This window comes from Danio rerio, chromosome 10 (assembly GCF_052040795.2).
Source record: "Danio rerio strain M-AB ecotype USA chromosome 10, GRCz13ab, whole genome shotgun sequence".
In the NCBI taxonomy this organism is placed as follows: Eukaryota; Metazoa; Chordata; class Actinopteri; order Cypriniformes; family Danionidae; genus Danio; species Danio rerio.
The window spans coordinates 49,394,697-49,411,889 of NC_141030.1; the positions used below are offsets into that span (position 1 = coordinate 49,394,697).

At 38.0% G+C, this 17,193-nt stretch overlaps 1 protein-coding gene across 14 annotated transcripts in view; it reads left to right on the forward strand.

Moving 5' to 3' along the window:
* The window catches only part of sbno1 (strawberry notch homolog 1 (Drosophila)), a 31,636-nt gene that overhangs the window by 961 nt on the left and 13,482 nt on the right, over positions 1-17,193 (forward strand). For 2 of the 14 annotated variants that reach the window (XR_015500177.1, NM_001199916.3), the window contains 15 exon segments: positions 1,126-1,242; positions 1,856-1,957; positions 2,510-2,837; positions 5,434-5,534; positions 8,001-8,097; positions 9,534-9,694; positions 9,922-10,055; positions 10,633-10,723; positions 11,382-11,543; positions 12,797-12,932; positions 13,036-13,141; positions 13,487-13,640; positions 15,002-15,184; positions 15,773-15,870; positions 16,979-17,124. Coding sequence is in view for 13 of the 14 variants with exons in the window: in NM_001199916.3 (NP_001186845.2) it covers positions 1,129-1,242; positions 1,856-1,957; positions 2,510-2,837; positions 5,434-5,534; positions 8,001-8,097; positions 9,534-9,694; positions 9,922-10,055; positions 10,633-10,723; positions 11,382-11,543; positions 12,797-12,932; positions 13,036-13,141; positions 13,487-13,640; positions 15,002-15,184; positions 15,773-15,870; positions 16,979-17,124 (2,113 nt within the window). In the remaining variant the exon portion in view is untranslated. 14 annotated transcript variants of the gene reach the window in all.

Here is a 17,193-nt window from a genome sequence, read left to right on the forward strand (position 1 = left end):
GCTGCTCAGTGTTTGTGTTAGCTGGTTGACATTAGCACAGTCAGACCAGGAAGTGTCTCCTTGGATTCGGGCTGGACAAACACGTGTGGAGGTGATGGTGAGCCGTTAGCTGCGCTAGTTTAGCATGTTATGAGTGTGCATGAGCTCTTTAATAGGGTTATGCTCAGATTTAACTCTTGTGTGTTGCTCAGATTGACTCTCATTTGGTGATGTTGGAGCCGTTTTCGCCTCATTGACTTCCATTATAATCACATTTATTGATTGCAAAGTCATAACCGCATATGATCATGCGTTCTTGAGTGCTGCTGGTTTTTCTTGTGGGTAAGAGGAACAGCGTGTCATTTTTACTGTTCATCATCAGTTGCAGTGCTAAAAAAAAAAAGCTTAGTTTCTGGCGTTTATATGATGTGTTGTGGTGTGTGTGTGTGTGTGTGTGTGTGTGTGTGTGTGTGTGAGTGAGAGAGACTTTTGTGCACTTCCCTTGGTCGGTGTGTGAAACTCTAAATGCCCCCTCAGCTGTCAGAACACAGTAAACACAGTGAGTGTATTCCTACACACACACACGCACACACACCATAATCTAGTGTTTTACTCCATATACAGGACAGCAGCTCTTCAGCACAGGCTGATCTAAAGGGTGCAGTAGGTGACCGTCTTCAGAATCATGTGTTGTTGTGCTGGTTGGAAGTCTCTTCACATTCTGATAGTAATGGTTAAAGTAAATGATCTCAATGTGTTTATCTGTGTTTTTATATTCTGGCTGAGGCAGAAGACTAAAAAATGTCTAGTTTATTGGGCTGATAATTTCCATAATTCTGATAAAAATCCCAAACTGTCTGTCAGCAAATGTAGATTTGTATGTAACCCTGCCGGTCCTACACCATCTAACCCGCTCCGAGCTGGGATCGAACCGGTAACCTTCCGCATGGGAGTCGGGCCTCTAGTGTCTCTGATTATCTATTTGCCAGCGATAATCATTGCATTTGCTGAAAACACAGAGAAACTTGAGGCCAACAGTGGATGAGATGTGTGCTGTGTTTAATCAGGGTTTGTGTCATTTTAAAGGTGTGTTGTTGTATTGGGGATCATGCAGGATGATTCTGATGTCTGTAATGTGCGTTTCAGACGATGGATCCTGGTCAAGATTTGCTTCTGGCTGCTCTCAGTGAGAGTGGGATCTGCCCCAATGACCTGTTTGATGTGGATGTTCAGGACAGTGTTCCTCTGGTGTCCTCACAGCAGGTCAGACACACACCTTCATCATCATCATCATCATCATCATCAGATCTGTCTCAAATGCATGTCACGAGCTGGGCAAGGCACATTGATTTTGTATTTTTGCACAATGTTTGTAAAAAAGCGTATTAATGTGGAATGATGTCAAGAGTTTAGCAACTAAAGCATTAGCTCATGAGATAAATATAGTTTCTTTAATTTTAGATTTACGATGCAAATAGAATTAGAACATGTGTTTTATGAACAAAATCTCATTTAATATCTGCTCAAAGACAGAAAATACTATTTTATAAACTGCATTGTACATGAATCATATAAACATTTGCACAATGCTCAATAACGACACTGAAATTAATTCAGGAACTGACCAAATATATATATATATACACACATTTACACAAGTAAATAAACTCTCAATGTGAGCATGTAAAACCAATTAAAGCATCGAATGATGAAGTTGAGGATGTTTTTGACGTTGTGCACTCATTGCTGCTGATATGGCTCTGCATAACAGCACAGTAATACTGTGCATAATATATTCAGCAAAAATACAGGGAAACAGTATGAGCTGAAACATCTTTCTCATCATGGCATATATTGATGGACTGTTTTCTTCCAGCCGGTCTCATTAAATGCACTCGACATCGGTCTCAGTAATGAAGCTTCAGGAGTCGTCAGGATTGATCCTCCAGTTCCTCCAACACCTACAGTCACAATCAGGGTGAGTTTTGCACACCGCATCGTGTGTGTGTGTGTGTGTGTGTGTGTGTGTGTGTGTGTGTGTGTGTGTGTGTGTGTGTCTGGAGTCTTTGTCTAACTGGTCAAACTGGTCCAGATTGTGGCTCATAATAGCCTAAAACTGCCCACTTAGACAAAAAGACCAAGCAGAGATCTTGAAGCAGTTCAGGATCTGTACCTGTCGAGGCGTAATGAACATGGTGAAGACCCTCAAACACATTTATATCTGTCAGATCATCTGAGAGACTACAGCACTGAAGCGCAGATACTGCTGGCGCGTCCCTCACTGCAGCTGTTTACATCATGCATATTCTCTCTTATGAACTAAAAGGTTCATCCTACTCTGTGTTTATGCACATTCTCATGTTGGCTTCTCCGTTTAAGCCCGTGTTTTGAACGCAGTATTTTAAGTGTGCAAAACAGTAGGCGGGTGAGAGCGTGGGTAAAGCAGAATAAGCAGGTAAATGCTTGTGTAAAATAATGGATTAACTGTATTTTTGTTTATGAGACTGACGTGCGTAACCTGTGTGTGCAGGAGAAGCCTCAGCCCTCCACCACCACCTTTGTGCTGAATCAGCTGAATCAGTTGCCTTCGCTGGGAACCATCGTGGTCTCCAAACCCTCGACGGGCAGCAGCACCAGACAGACCATCACCGTCACCAAGGTGCTGCACAGCGCCTCTCCAGCACAGCGCAGCTCCGCTTCTCCCAGCGTCTGCACTGCGGCTCCGGCAAACACTGAGCAGATCCGGCTGAAGGACCTGCTGAGGAGCAGCAGCCTGAAGAGCAGCAGTCTGGGGGAGCTGATGAAGCTGAAGCCCCCGGCAGACATCGCACCACCCGTCGCCACCGCCACTGGCACTAGTGAGTGATGCACGCACACACACACACACACACACACACACACACACACACACACACACACACACACAAGCTTTAGCAGGAGGGGGTCTGGTTCCTTTAGCACACTGGTTACCAACCTTTTTAACATGTGGCCCACTAAAGGCCAGTACACACCGAGCCGTCAGGTTAAGGCTGGATCACGTTAGCCCCATTCAGCATGTAGAATCAGTGTCGGCTGAGGAGTGCAACGCTCTGATAATCCACTGTCAGGTTCACTGTTCCCGCTGAATTAAGGAGAATGAAGAGCCGAGCGCTCCCTCTTTGACATGGCGGGTGGAAATAATTGAATGCTGTGCTTCTTGTCTGGTCTGAGACCCACTTTATATTCTATATCAGACAGCGAAGATCACTGATTTTTAAAGAAATCAGACCTTAAACGTGGCAGTTTTATAATGGAAAGGCAGGTCACCAGAAGCGCTGAGGCTGGCGGGCTGAAAACTAAATCTGTGTCCATATAGCCCATTATTAAGAGGTGTTGGTGTATTTATTTTCTGCATAATTGGTTGAAATCGAGAATGTAAAACAGAAGAGGGGAATTAAAGCTTTTCCTCCCTTTATTTTTTAATTGAATGTTGAACAACACATTATCTAAATGGCCTACCTTTATTTAATTAATGCTGAACATGCAAATCTACAGTCATGTGTTCACTTCAATGTCACATGACCCAACGGATGGAAGTTTGTAAATTGTACTGAATTAATTTGATTTGACAAGTTGGCTGCTAGTTAAATGCAGACACAACACATATGTGCATGAAATATAATGCTATATATATTTACCTGGGCCTCTTTCAGTGTTTCATCTCTGCAGATCTCAGGTTCTGCCTCAGAATGAGGAACTCGCATGCCAGAATTAGAGACCGTTTGCTCGATGTAAATAGGCATACGCTGATATTCAATAATTCATATTCAATATATTATGATGATGAACATGCAGAATACTGATATTATACTGATAGTAAGTGTAACTTAATATACTTATTGCAGACTCTCTTTAACGTGCTTGTATAGCAGCATACAGCGCAGAATATTCTGATTTAATTGATCATGTCATGCTTCATTAATAAAAGAGTAGTCTGGAAGTTTTGTAGCGTGTGCTTGCTTATAAATCATACTGTTCTGCTTTTATTGCATGTGTGACTTTACATTAATATAATCACTCTCACGGTTTGGTTCGGTTACGATCATCATGCCATTGATTCATCACGGTGCATTGACGATGCTTTGCATGCAGTTATATTTTACTTCACAGCATAACAAATCTAGTATTTAAACGTGTAAATATATTTGTTATTTGTAATGCAATATACACTTTTGTTATTTAATTCAAGCAGCCAGATGTATAAGCTGTACCTTTAAAAACTCAAGTACATGCACAGAACAGCATGAGCATTTATAGCAAATAAGCAAATCTAAAAATCCCGCTTGCTTTCTGAGTCTTGTCTAGCGAGTTCTTGCAGCCCTATGATGAATCACACGCTCAACACAAAGGGCTGCGATTGGCTTTGGTGCTGTTCACCGATGAGTGACCCTCATAAACGACAGCGGCGATCACTGCTCATCCATGTGTGGATCAATCTAATCTTTCATATCTGGTGACTGATTTGTGATATTACTGAGCATTGGTTGTTTATTAATATGCAACAAGGATACTTAGAGTCGTAAAGCATTACTTTGCTACAGCAATCCACGTGAAGTTTTTTAGATGTTTTTAGAGGCTAAATTCAAAACAAATCCACCAAACTGCTTCTACTTCTTTAGCATTGAATGTCTACTTTACGAATATTGTTGAAAGTATGAAACAAATATGATTAATATTCCTCAAAATATAGGGGGCGCTCTTGTATGGCCATCAATGTAAACTGAATGTGGTCATGTTTGGTACTGCAGCCAAATTCAATCTCACTGAAAGCTCATTTTTGCAGATGTCAACTTTAAATTTGGAATGTAGATCCTTCAGATAATTACCCTTGATATTCTGCTCATTTAAAACTAAAGCCTGTTTGTAAAATATGCATTTTATTTAATGTTAAAATATTTGCTCATTTTATTATTGTTATGAGCGTAAAGGCACATAACTGTTGTTTTGGAAAACTTTTTACATTTTTTTTCTTTCTTTATTTCAGCTTCAATTTGACTTCTGTAGTCTTTAAAATGAGACTTATAAGCTTAAATCTGCACCGAAGTGTTGAAGATTGACAATCGTCAATTTTTCATGTCATTTTCATGGCAGCCCATGTAAACTCATCCACTGAAGGTGTTTTTTACAGCTCCTCCTCTGAGACGTGTGTTGCTGCAATATGAAAGCGTTTGTTTGTGTTCTCCTCTGTGATTTTAAAGCTTGTGTTTTGGATGCTGCTGTTGTCTTTAACGCCGCTGCTCTTCTTTTCAGAGATTATTCTGGTCTCCACTAAGATGATGAGCAGATCAGGTATGGGTAGGGTTTTATTATTACCTGCAGGTTCTTCTCACAGGTGGTGTGGTGGAGCAACTCATTTCACACAAGCTGCTTTCAGTCATTTCTCTAACGCTCTTCATCTGTTTTTGTTTTCTGCAGCGGAAGTAAACAACGGCTTGAAGAAAGAAGTGTCCAGCAAAGATGTAGCAAGAATCTGGATCAACGATGACATGAAAATGCGCAGCTTCTCACCTGTAAATGTACGTGTTTGTTTATTTACAGCATGAGGTCATGCACTGGGTTGGTACAGGTACTTGAAATCATTGAAATGTTTGTACTTTACGGTTTACTATTTCATAATAGCTTAGATTTTTCAATAACGTGTTTGGGAATATAATTGTGTTGCTTTCATAGTAATTTATCTTGCTAAGTTGGTAATCATAATTACCTGTTTAAAGTCAAATTAAATAAAGCGCTTTGCATTTATTTATTTGATCTGCTGGAGTGTGTTTAATTATTATAATAAATGTTGATGATTTAGATTTTTATGATTTTTAATTTTATCATGATTTTTAAATATTTAAATTTTGAAAGATAAGTTTAAGATGCAAGTAAATTACATTTAAGAGAGTAAACAATGGTAAGTTAGTGTCGGGCTTTAGACAAACATGGCAAAAAAACAAACAAACTACAAAATAATATAATAATTGGCATTATAATTGGTATAATTTGGCGAATATGTATGTAAAGTGCTCTAACGCCTGTTTCACACCGCAAGCGTCAGCGGCGCGTGAGCAGAGCGTGAGCAGCGCGTGTGTTTTCGCCGTCCATGTTAACAGATTAGAGCTTTTATACCGCACGCAGCAGCAGCGCGTCAGTGCAAGGCGTGAGCGTCGCCGAAGCAGCAGTGCAGCGATAGTTTCGGCGCTGGGTCTATTTTTGACGCGCTGCTCACGCTCAATTAAAGTGACAGTGCATTGAGAATGACCAAAACACATTGAATGACAGTAAAAAGTAGCAATTTTACCCAATAAATGCGTTAATAATGTCAAATGGTTTATATATAGTCATTCAAATGAACTTAAAACGATTAAAAATGGCAACAAACATTTATTTAGGCCCGAACTACAAAACCGAATGTAAAACAATTTTACTATCAGTTTTGCTTAAGTTGCACACTAGTGTTGTAGGAGAGGGGAAATTGAATATTTACGGGATTTGTAGTCCATAGCGAAGTGTATTGTGGGTAGTGTAGTGCGACACGCATGCTGGATTATGTGAGCTCGCTGTGTGCTGTCACTGTGCAGCTGAGCAGAGCAAGAAAGTTTTAATCGGCTTTGTTTTATGTTCACTCGAGTTATTCCTACCGGGAGCTGTTTGCACTGTGAATCTGACAACACGAAAATAAGTAAAAGAATGGCATGCATTAATTACTTTTGTCCATCTCATCATCTGCACGAGCATGAATTAACGAGCTGTTATTCTGCCGCTGGACATCACTGAAGCGGAGAAATTAACACTAGTTTGATCATGTATAAATATCATTATAACTATATTGTATAAATATGATTATAACTAGGTCTACAGCAACCTGATAATCAAAAAAACAAATGACATGATATCACAGGCGATTGTCCTCTGACTGTAGACACTTCTCATATAAGTTAGCTTTAGAAGCATACAGTACTATTTGATCTATAAAATTTGTAAAATAAACATTTGCAGGTTAAAGACACAGCATAGGAGGGGCCTTGCAAATGAAAAGTTTAAAAAGTGTATTTGTATATAGAGGGGTAACTAGATAGAATAGACAGAGATAGGTTGATCTCAGCAGCAGCTGCCGAAGAGCTGCGCGCTGCAGACGCAGCTGGTGTGAAAGGCAAACGCCTGCGTGCTGCTACTGCTCGACATACGCACTGCGCACGCTCTGCTCACGCGCCGCTGACGCTTGCGGTGTGAAACAGGCGTAAGAGTTTAATGAAAAAATGCCTCAATTTTACTTATAACCCCTGTGTATTAATTAATGTTATTTAATGTATTTACTAACATAAATAATGAACAATGCATTTATTAGTGTTTATAAATTTTTTTGTTAGTTTATGAAAATTAAGTTGATGTTAATTGACAGTGCATTAACTAATTATAACAAGCTTGAATTTAGATATGAATAATGCATTAGTGAATGTCAAAAATATGATTAATAAATGCTGAATGAGTATTATTTATTAGTTTGTGTTGGTAAATACATAACTAATGTTAGCTAATGAAACCTTATAAAATTGTAAATTTACTGATAAAATTATAAAAACTTGTTAATTGCCACCACTTTCTCTTTAAATCAGAATTAAAACATGAAAAGAAAAATTTCTAACTTATTCTGAAGCATTGAAGCATCAGCAATCAAACAAACAAAAACGTGTGATTAATATTAGAAATCAATAAATAACTTTAAACTAATTAATGAATACGTTTATAAAAAAAAATAAATAGATTTAAATAATACAAAATAAACAATTAATATAAAATGTATAAATAAATGAAGCACATGAGAAGTTTTAAAAATCAACACTCTTTTTGTGCATTATATTTCAGAGATTTCTGATGTTTTGATTTGAGTTAAGGTCATTAGTAGTTCTGCTGGAAAGCATTGCAACAGCCATCTAAATAAAGCCATTCGACAGCTGAAGCACCCAAAAATATACTGATTTATTGTACTTTTATTGTAGAAACTACCAGGAATGAAGGAGGAAGAGGAGCCAGAGGAGGAGGAAGAGGAGGAGCTCGGCCATGCAGAGACGTATGCCGAATACATGCCAATGAAGCGTATGTACAATATATGTGCTGAATAATTCAAGATTAAATTCCTCAGCTTGTTTGCAGAGCTGCAGTCCAGACTTTTCTGACGTTATGAATATTTAGATCATCTCTCACAACATAAGCATGTCATCAGAGCTAATTTTGTGCACAGATTCGACATTTTGTGCATGACCTGCTGCAGTTTGAGTGTGAAATCAGTGAGTTCTGGATGCTCTGTGGAAAGTTAGATTCAGTATTCACAGTACTGATGATGCATATTATATACCGGCACACTGATGAGCCTTAATGCATTAAACATATCGAGCAGTGATGGTGTTCTGTGGTAAATGTTGTAGCTGCACAATATATAGTTAAATCAATATGGGATGTTGAGTGGCATGCTTTAAACATCGCACAGTAAATGCAGATTTGCAGTATCTGTGCACCTGATTTTATTATCTGATTATGCATACAAGTTAACTTTATTACTGAGGACACTTCTATTTGAAAGTGGTGAAATAAAGAAACTTAAATTACACGATAGTGTCATTAATGTATTAAACTATTTTGGTAGCAATGTTCTTGAAGGGGTCTTCATAAGACTGTCATGAAACCTTAGAAATCGTGACATGTCAGATGAGCTTTATGCATGCTTATAACTGCTTTTATGTGTCATTTGCTCCGTTATGTCATTTTAAATACAAAGAAGACATTGTTTCTGACAACTTGGCATAAACAAATGCATCACAACCTGTTTTTGTCTGTCATGACAACTTGACATTACTGAGACCGCATAATCCGTCATAAAGTGATTGTGACGAGGCATTATAATTGTCATGAATATTTTTCTGATCATGTTTTCAGTAAAGCAAACTGTTTTTGTCATTTGAACGCCTCATTAAAAGTGTTGTTACTTCATCAAATCGTTTTATAAGAGCATCATTAATATTTAATGACATTTTTTGACCAATCCAGCTGTACCACTGTTGCTGAGGTAAAGTGAAAGTACTAATGATGATGTTTTAAAACATGACTGCGTCGGCTTTGACGATCATGTTTATGACAGATTTATGACATGTTTTGGTGACGTCATGACAATGACATAAACGGTTGTAATTGTTCATCAAGTCATAGCAAACAATGTCAACTGTTGCAGCTGTTATAAGCATGCATAGAATCTCATTCACGTTCATGACAGGTCACATCATGAATATAAAGCTTTCATGAACACCCCTTCAAGTGAAGTGTTCCCCGTGTTTCTGATACCCTCCTATAAATGATCATATACATTAATCACTTGTTTTATGTGATTGTTGACTGCTACAGTGCTTTTAAATGTGTTTAATTGTTTAAACTATTTTTGCAATTGTCTGTTTATGTTAATAAACAGTATGAAACATTAGTCCTCTATTTTTATTTGCCATACTATCATCAGTTGACACAACTCTGCTCTGCTCTTTCAGTGCGTATCGGTCTGCGGCACCCTGACCCCGTGGTGGAGACCAGTTCTCTGTCCAGCGTGAACCCTCCGGATGTTTGGTACAGACTCTCTATCCCAGAGGAGACCATCGACCGGGGCTGGCTGTCTGCGCTGCAGCTGGAGGCCGTCACCTACGCTGCACAGGTGCTGCTCTGCCCTTCGCTGCATTCACACGCCTCACTCGCTCCTTTTTGTCTTCAATATGGCAACCGGTTCAGCCACGGGGTGTCAATGCTACATGCTGCACCTTTAATGCCAGCTCTAAGCAGGGGCAGGAGTGCATTACCGCATTACTGCATTTGCTTCATGCATGCCGCTGAGATGCCAACCCTTCACTGTATTTGAGCTCTCCGTTTTGAATATTTTCCCAGCAACACGAGACGTTCCTGCCGAATGGGGACCGAGCGGCGTATCTGATAGGAGACGGTGCTGGAGTGGGAAAGGGCAGAACCATTGCTGGAATCATATATGAGAATTACCTTCTGGGCAGGAAAAGATCTCTCTGGTAAACAGTGCTTCTCTGTGTGTGGACGGGTCGAGCCTGAATTATTCAGCCGGCTGAAAATGATGATTATTTAAAATATTTCCTGAGTGTTTTACTGAGACTGCATGTTCATATTACACATTTTCAGCATGATAACTCATTTCGAATCACTATTTTTTGTCTTTGCCATGATGGCAGCACATGATATTTATTTTGCAGGATACTAGCTTAAAGTGACATTTAAAGGCTTAACTATGTTAATCTAGCAAGTCATTATTCAGCAGTGGTTCATTGTGTTGCCAATCTGCCGTAATTTTCTTTATAACTAGGATAATACTGCTGGGCTTAATTGTTTTAAAATAAAAAACAGCTTTTATTCCATCCAAACTCAAACAAATACGACTTTATCTAGAAGAAAGAATAATATAGGAAGTACTGTGAACATTTCGTTGCTCTGTTAAACAACACTTGGGAAATATTTTAGAAAGAATACAATTTTCACAGGTGAAGTAATTTTGCCTTAAATTATAATTGTGCTATAATAATAATCATAATCATAATCATTATTTTTATATCTTTCCATTACTTCTCTGTCCAGGTTTAGTGTCTCCAATGATTTGAAATATGATGCAGAAAGAGACTTGAGGGACATCGGCGCGAAAAACATTCAGGTTCATTCACTAAACAAGGTATGCAATTAGATTACTGTGCCACACGTATTGTAATGGGTTACTTTTATTGTAATGTAATCAGTTACTTGTAAAGCACTTGCCCTAAATTCTGTTAATGAGCTCAACGGTTCTGGATAAATGAGGAGCAGAGGAACAACATCCAAAATATTCTGCAGAATACTCAATTTTTAGCCAGAGAAGGTTGCATTAAACCTGCTTAAACAATGAATGAGCCAGAAATTAAAAACAGTAAATGTATGAAAGGTTTTTTTTATTTATATTTATTTAATTTTAGTATATATATTTTTTATAAATCTAAAAGGTGCTTCTTTGCTGAAATGTAAATGTTTTTACTTGTTCTTATCTTTGCATTTAGCATTTTATTTCTATTTTATTTTAAATATTGTTCATAGTCTATTATGTTTTATTCTTGTGTATTTATAAAGCACTTTGAATTGACATTTATGTAATGTGCTATAGAAATAAACTTGCCTTGCCTAAACGGTAAACTAATTAAATTTAATTTAATGAGTTACTTTTCTGTAATGAAAGTTATTTTCAATGCAATTTTAATGTAAGTAAAGTAACTTGCCAAACACTTCTGTTATGACTTGCATATATGATGCGTGTGTGTTTGAGTAGAATAATTGAATATATTCATGTATTTCGGTTTCAGTTTAAATACGGAAAGATTTCCTCCAAACACAACGGCAGTGTGAAGAAAGGCGTGATCTTTGCCACATACTCGTCTCTGATTGGAGAGAGTCAGTCTGGAGGAAAATACAAGACCAGGTTTAAGCAGCTCCTGCACTGGTGTGGAGACGACTTTGACGGCGTCGTATCCTTTACATCACTATACTCTGGGTTTGTTGATTTACAGAAAGATCAGTAGCCACAATCTTAATTAATAATTGTCTGTGTGATTTATCAAATTTACCTTTGATGGTTTTAGGGTTACGTTGATCGTCGACTGGTTTATTGTCATTTATCATCTCCTTTTATGTCGACTCATTTATCGTCAACTTGTGTTTATCTTTGATTTATTGACTACTAGTTTATCATTGTTTATTATCAACTCATTTATTGTTGTTTGTCAACTTGTTGTTTATTGTTAACTTTTTTTTATTGTTTGTCAACTTGTTTATCGCTGACTCGTTTGTCATCAACTTGTTCTCCTTTATCGTCATTTGTCCACTCGTTTGTTGTCGATTAATTTATCAACTTTCGTTGTCAATTAGTTAGTCAACTTGTATATTGTAAACTTTTTTTTATTGTAGTTTATCGTTGCCTTTTTTTATCTCCGACTTGTATTATCGTCAATTAGTTTGTTGACTCGTTTATCGTCAACTGGTTTGTCAATTATTTTGTCAACTTATTATAGTTTATTGTCGACTTTTTTTATTTTAGTTTAACTCATTTTATCTTCGACCAGTTTTATCACCAATTAGTTTGTCGACTCGTTTATTGTCTGCTTTTTTAAATAGTTTAATATCGACTTGTTTGTTGTCAATAGGTTTGTCAACTTGTTCATCGCTGACTAATTGTCCACTCCTTTTGTCGACTCGTTTATCGACTTTTATTTTTGACCTGTTTATCATCAACTTGTTCTCATTTATCGTCATTTGTCCACTCGTTTATTGTCAGTTAGTTTGTCAACTCATTCATTGTTAAATTTTTTTTTTATTGTAGTTTATTGTTCACTCGTTTAGCAGCAACTTGATTTACTGTCGACTTGTTTTTCAACTTTTTTTTTTTGTAGTTTATCGTCGACTCGTTTTATCATCAATAAGTTTGTCGATGTGGTTTATCGCTGGGTTGTTTTATCGTTGCCTGTTATAGTTTAAATTTTAACAATAAGGTAAGCAACATTTAGCATCTCTGTGAGCGGGTTTGGACCCACAGTCTTTGTCACACGAGTGTAATGCAGAGGTAGGCTAAGTTCAGGAAAGTGTCTGGTGCATATGGAGTGTTTTGTTCATGCCATTTGACTACTGCTAGACTTGAAGATCTGTGAGTTTCATTGCATGTGGACAGAACCGCAGAGACATTTTCACTATAATAATGTCTGATTCCCTTGACGGAGCGCCTCAGATTGTGTTTGACGAGTGTCACAAAGCCAAAAACGTTTGTCCGATCGGATCCTCCAAACCCACCAAGACGGGATTAGCAGTTTTAGAGCTGCAGAACAAGCTGCCGAAGGCACGAGTCGTGTACGCTAGCGCCACAGGTTTGTGTTTACACTTCAGTATCCTGGAGCAGATCTCAGCATGTGTGCATTCTGTTTATTTCTGTGTCTGTTTGTACGTGTGTGTGTGTGTGTGTGTGTGTAGGAGCGTCTGAACCCCGCAATATGGCCTACATGAATCGCCTGGGCATCTGGGGGGAGGGAACTCCATTCAGGGAATTTGCAAACTTCATCCAAGCTGTGGAGAGACGGTGAGTGTGTGTGTTTGTGAATGCGTGTGTGTGTGTTTGTAAATGTGTGTGTGACAGAGAGATTGTATGTTTGAGGGAGAGTGTGTGTGTGTGTTTGTGTGCGTGCATGTGAATGAGTGTGCAAGTGTTCAAGTGAATGCGTGTGTGACTGTGTGGTTGACTGTGAGGTTGCGAGTGTGCGTATGTGACCGCGTGTGTGTTAGAGAGATTGTGTGTGTGTGTGTGTGTGTGTGTGTGTGTGTGTGTGTGTGTGTGTGTGTGTGTGTGTGTGTGTGTGTGTGTGACCTTGTTCTTCAGTATAAGCGTCTCCGCTCTGAAAGCATCTGATTGGGTGTGTTTGTTCAGAGGTGTGGGCGCCATGGAGATTGTTGCCATGGATATGAAGCTGAGAGGGATGTACATTGCTCGGCAGCTGAGCTTCACAGGCGTGACGTTTAAGATCGAGGAAGTTCCTCTGACGCTGGACTACATCAAGATGTACAACAAAGCAGTGCGACTGGTGCGTAACACTGCAGAAAACACACTCCTCTGCTGGTTGCACTATTCTGGAGATGTTTGCACCGCTGATTAGTCTTATGAAAAGACAACTTTTGCAAAGCAATTGCACAGTGTGTTTTTACATCTCCAAGATGAAAGTCATTATTAAAAAAAAACAAGCTTTTATGAAACAGTTTGAAATAATAAAACTCACTTAAGTTCTCTATTAATAATGTTTGTTTGTGTGTTTGGGGGCATTTTTTCCTGAAAATAGTAACATTAAGGGGCATCCATATTTAAATGTGACTGTCTTTATCCCCTTAACGATATGTTCAGCTTTAAAGATCATTATTAAATCCGTGCAGTTCCTTTAACAGCCTCAAGGGGAGATGTAAAGTGGCGACAGACTTTAACTGAAAATGAAGTTCTCTATTTCTGTCGTGATTATTGAGTAATTGTCTGATTGTGGTCATTTTGCGTTATGTAACCATCTAATTTCAGTTATCTAATCCACGATTGCCGGAGTTCCTTTAACAGGTCCACAAGGTGAACACATAAAAGGCGCTGTTATAAACACACGATAATTCTGTAACAAATGCATCTGTTGTAGCTATTAGATGAACTTCAGCAATTGCAGATTAAATAACTGTAATTAGACTATTATTTCTGTCAAATTACTAAATCATCTAATCATAGTTATTTATCCACGATTGCTGGAGTTCCTTTAACAGCCACTAGGGGAGACATAATCACGAAATACAGAGACGCAACGACAACTGCAAGACAACTTTCAGTAATGAATGCATCTGTTGTAGCTATTAAATGAACTACAGCCTTTGCAGATCAGATAACCCCAGTTAGACAGTTTTTATTAATCACAATTTATTAAATAATCGTCTAATTAGGGGGTTATTTAATAACAACAGGACTAACCAAAAAAAAATATATTTGCAGTTATTAAATTACCGTCATATTGCAGCTATTTAATCCACGATTGCTGTAGTTCCTTTAACAGCCACAAGGGAGGCGTATAAACGAAATAGAGGCTCTATTACTAACGCATGATTATTTTCTGTAATAAATACATCTGTTATAGCTGTTAAAAATCCAGATTAAATTGCAGATTAAATAACAGCTATTAGGTTATGTAACCATGATAAGCCTAACCAAAATACTTTATTCATTTTTTTGTATTAATTAATAAATTAAATTGCCTTTTTATTTTATAATATTTTTTTTTAATTCACGATTGCTGCAGTTCCTTTAACAGCCACAAGAGGAGATACAACATGAAATACAAAGACACCATTACGAACACAAGATGACATGCTTTCTCTAGTCATAATAGCTGTTGTTAATCTGCCGTGTTTCGCTCTGCTCCAGTGGGTGAGCGCGAGAGAGAAGTTCCAGCAGGCGGCTCAGCTGATGGATGCGGAGCAGCGGATGAAGAAGTCCATGTGGGGTCAGTTCTGGTCGGCACACCAGCGCTTCTTCAAGTACCTGTGCATCGCCTCTAAAGTGCGACGTGTGGTGCAGCTCGCCCGAGAGGACGTCAAGAACGGCAAGGTCAGAACACACTCTCTTACCGAGCTCCTTCTGCAGTGTGGAAGTGGAAGCTCATTATCGGGATTGTTTTAGAACTTCCGGTTCAGTTTCCTATGGGAGAAACGACTGAATAACACTCAAACTGCTCGCTCTACAAACAACTGTGCTCATGACTATACACAAAAGGTGGAATAATATAATAAAATAAGACCAGTTTGTATACAAGGAGCTGCTTTTAATGTTGAAGTGTCAATGGAAGAGAGAGTCTGGAGCCAGAAAGAGTCCAGTGGCTGCGCTCGCTCATACTTTGAGATTAAGCCCAATAGTACTGAAGTCTGCTCTAAAATAGGGCTGAACAGTATCTGGTTTGAGCATTGACATCGCTGTGTGCATCCGCAATAGTCACATTTCAGGAGTAGATTATTTAGTAAAGATTAACAGATAACGATGCTATTAAATATGTGTAATTATCTATACAACGATTAGCCTGTTATTTTATGTTGGATTGTTCAATTTCTGTGCTTAAATACTGTTAGACTGTAAAGTAGTAGTAGTAAACCCAAAAGCACTGTTTATTGTGTTATTTATTTACCGTTGACCTTCCGGCAGTGTGTGGTGATTGGCCTGCAGTCCACTGGAGAAGCTCGAACCCTGGAGGCTCTGGAGGAGGGAGGAGGAGAACTCAATGACTTTGTGTCCACTGCAAAGTGAGTCAAAATTAAACATTTTAAGCTGAAGTAATTCATTCCGTCAGGGTTGGTGCTGGAAATCCTTTATAATACTTGAATTTTCATCTGTTTTCAAGGTTTAAAATGCACTGATTTCAGATAAAACAAAGTGAATGCATGTAAGTGTAGTCAGGAGTGTCTTTGAAGTAAGTGAAAGATCCAGAAGGGCATCCTGCTGATGTGATTCAGAAGAGCACTGATTTGTGAGACGGCTCACTGGTCATTTATACATCCACACTAAAATATCAAGGTGAACGTCATCATAGCTTGCGGAGAAAAGAATAGATTAATAGCAAAAAAATTATCGCGCAAAGAGAGTCTGAATTGTACTGAATTGTTGTGTTGTAGGTCCTAAATCTTTTTTAACTGGTCTCAATTTTCCTTTATTTATGCATAGCTACACAATCTGGCCATTAAAACCCATACAATCGCCAACAATCCATCTCAATAAAACTTAACTTTTTATTTAAAAATAGCATTAAATTACTTTCCTACAGTAACATTTGTTCAAAAGTTTTCCATTTATTTACTGCTGAGGATACTGACCTGACCTGACCTACATTTTTTATTATTAATATTGTAGACTGAAGTAATTGACAGCTATGCTTTTGTTCAATTGGTAAGGGTTATAGGGATATATTTGAAAATTATTTATATATATATATATATATATATATATATATATATATATATATATATATATATATATATATATATATTCAAACAAATTTATTTTTATTGTATTAATAAATGTATTTAATTTTAGTTTTTGATAGGCCAAGTGAAACTCATTTCTAACTGGGATATTGGGGGGAAAAATGCTTAGCATTTATCCTTGTGTAAATCTTAAATTTTGTTCATAATGGTCTTAAAATGTCTTAAACAGTCTTAAATTTAACTTGGTGAAACCTGCAGAAACCTTTAATAGTGGATTTAGTTTACATCAGGAAAGCGTCTGCTGTGTTTTTATTAATGCTGCTATTGAAAATATATATATTTACAGCAGGTTTTCCTTAGTGTAAAGATAATTTGTGTCTGTCTGTGTGTGTGTGTGTCTGTGTGTGTGTGTGTGTGTGTGTGTTTGTAGGGGTGTGCTGCAGTCTCTAGTGGAGAAGCATTTTCCAGCTCCAGACAGACAGAAACTCTTCAGTCTCTTAGGCATCGACCTGAGTGCCAAAAAAACACCTTCACCTGCGGAAAACAAGACCGAGCAGAAGGGCAAGAAGAGGAAAGGTACTTCAGCTCACATTAGAGCTCTGCAATATAGTGACATACAGTCAAAGTATTGGAGTTATTTGGCCT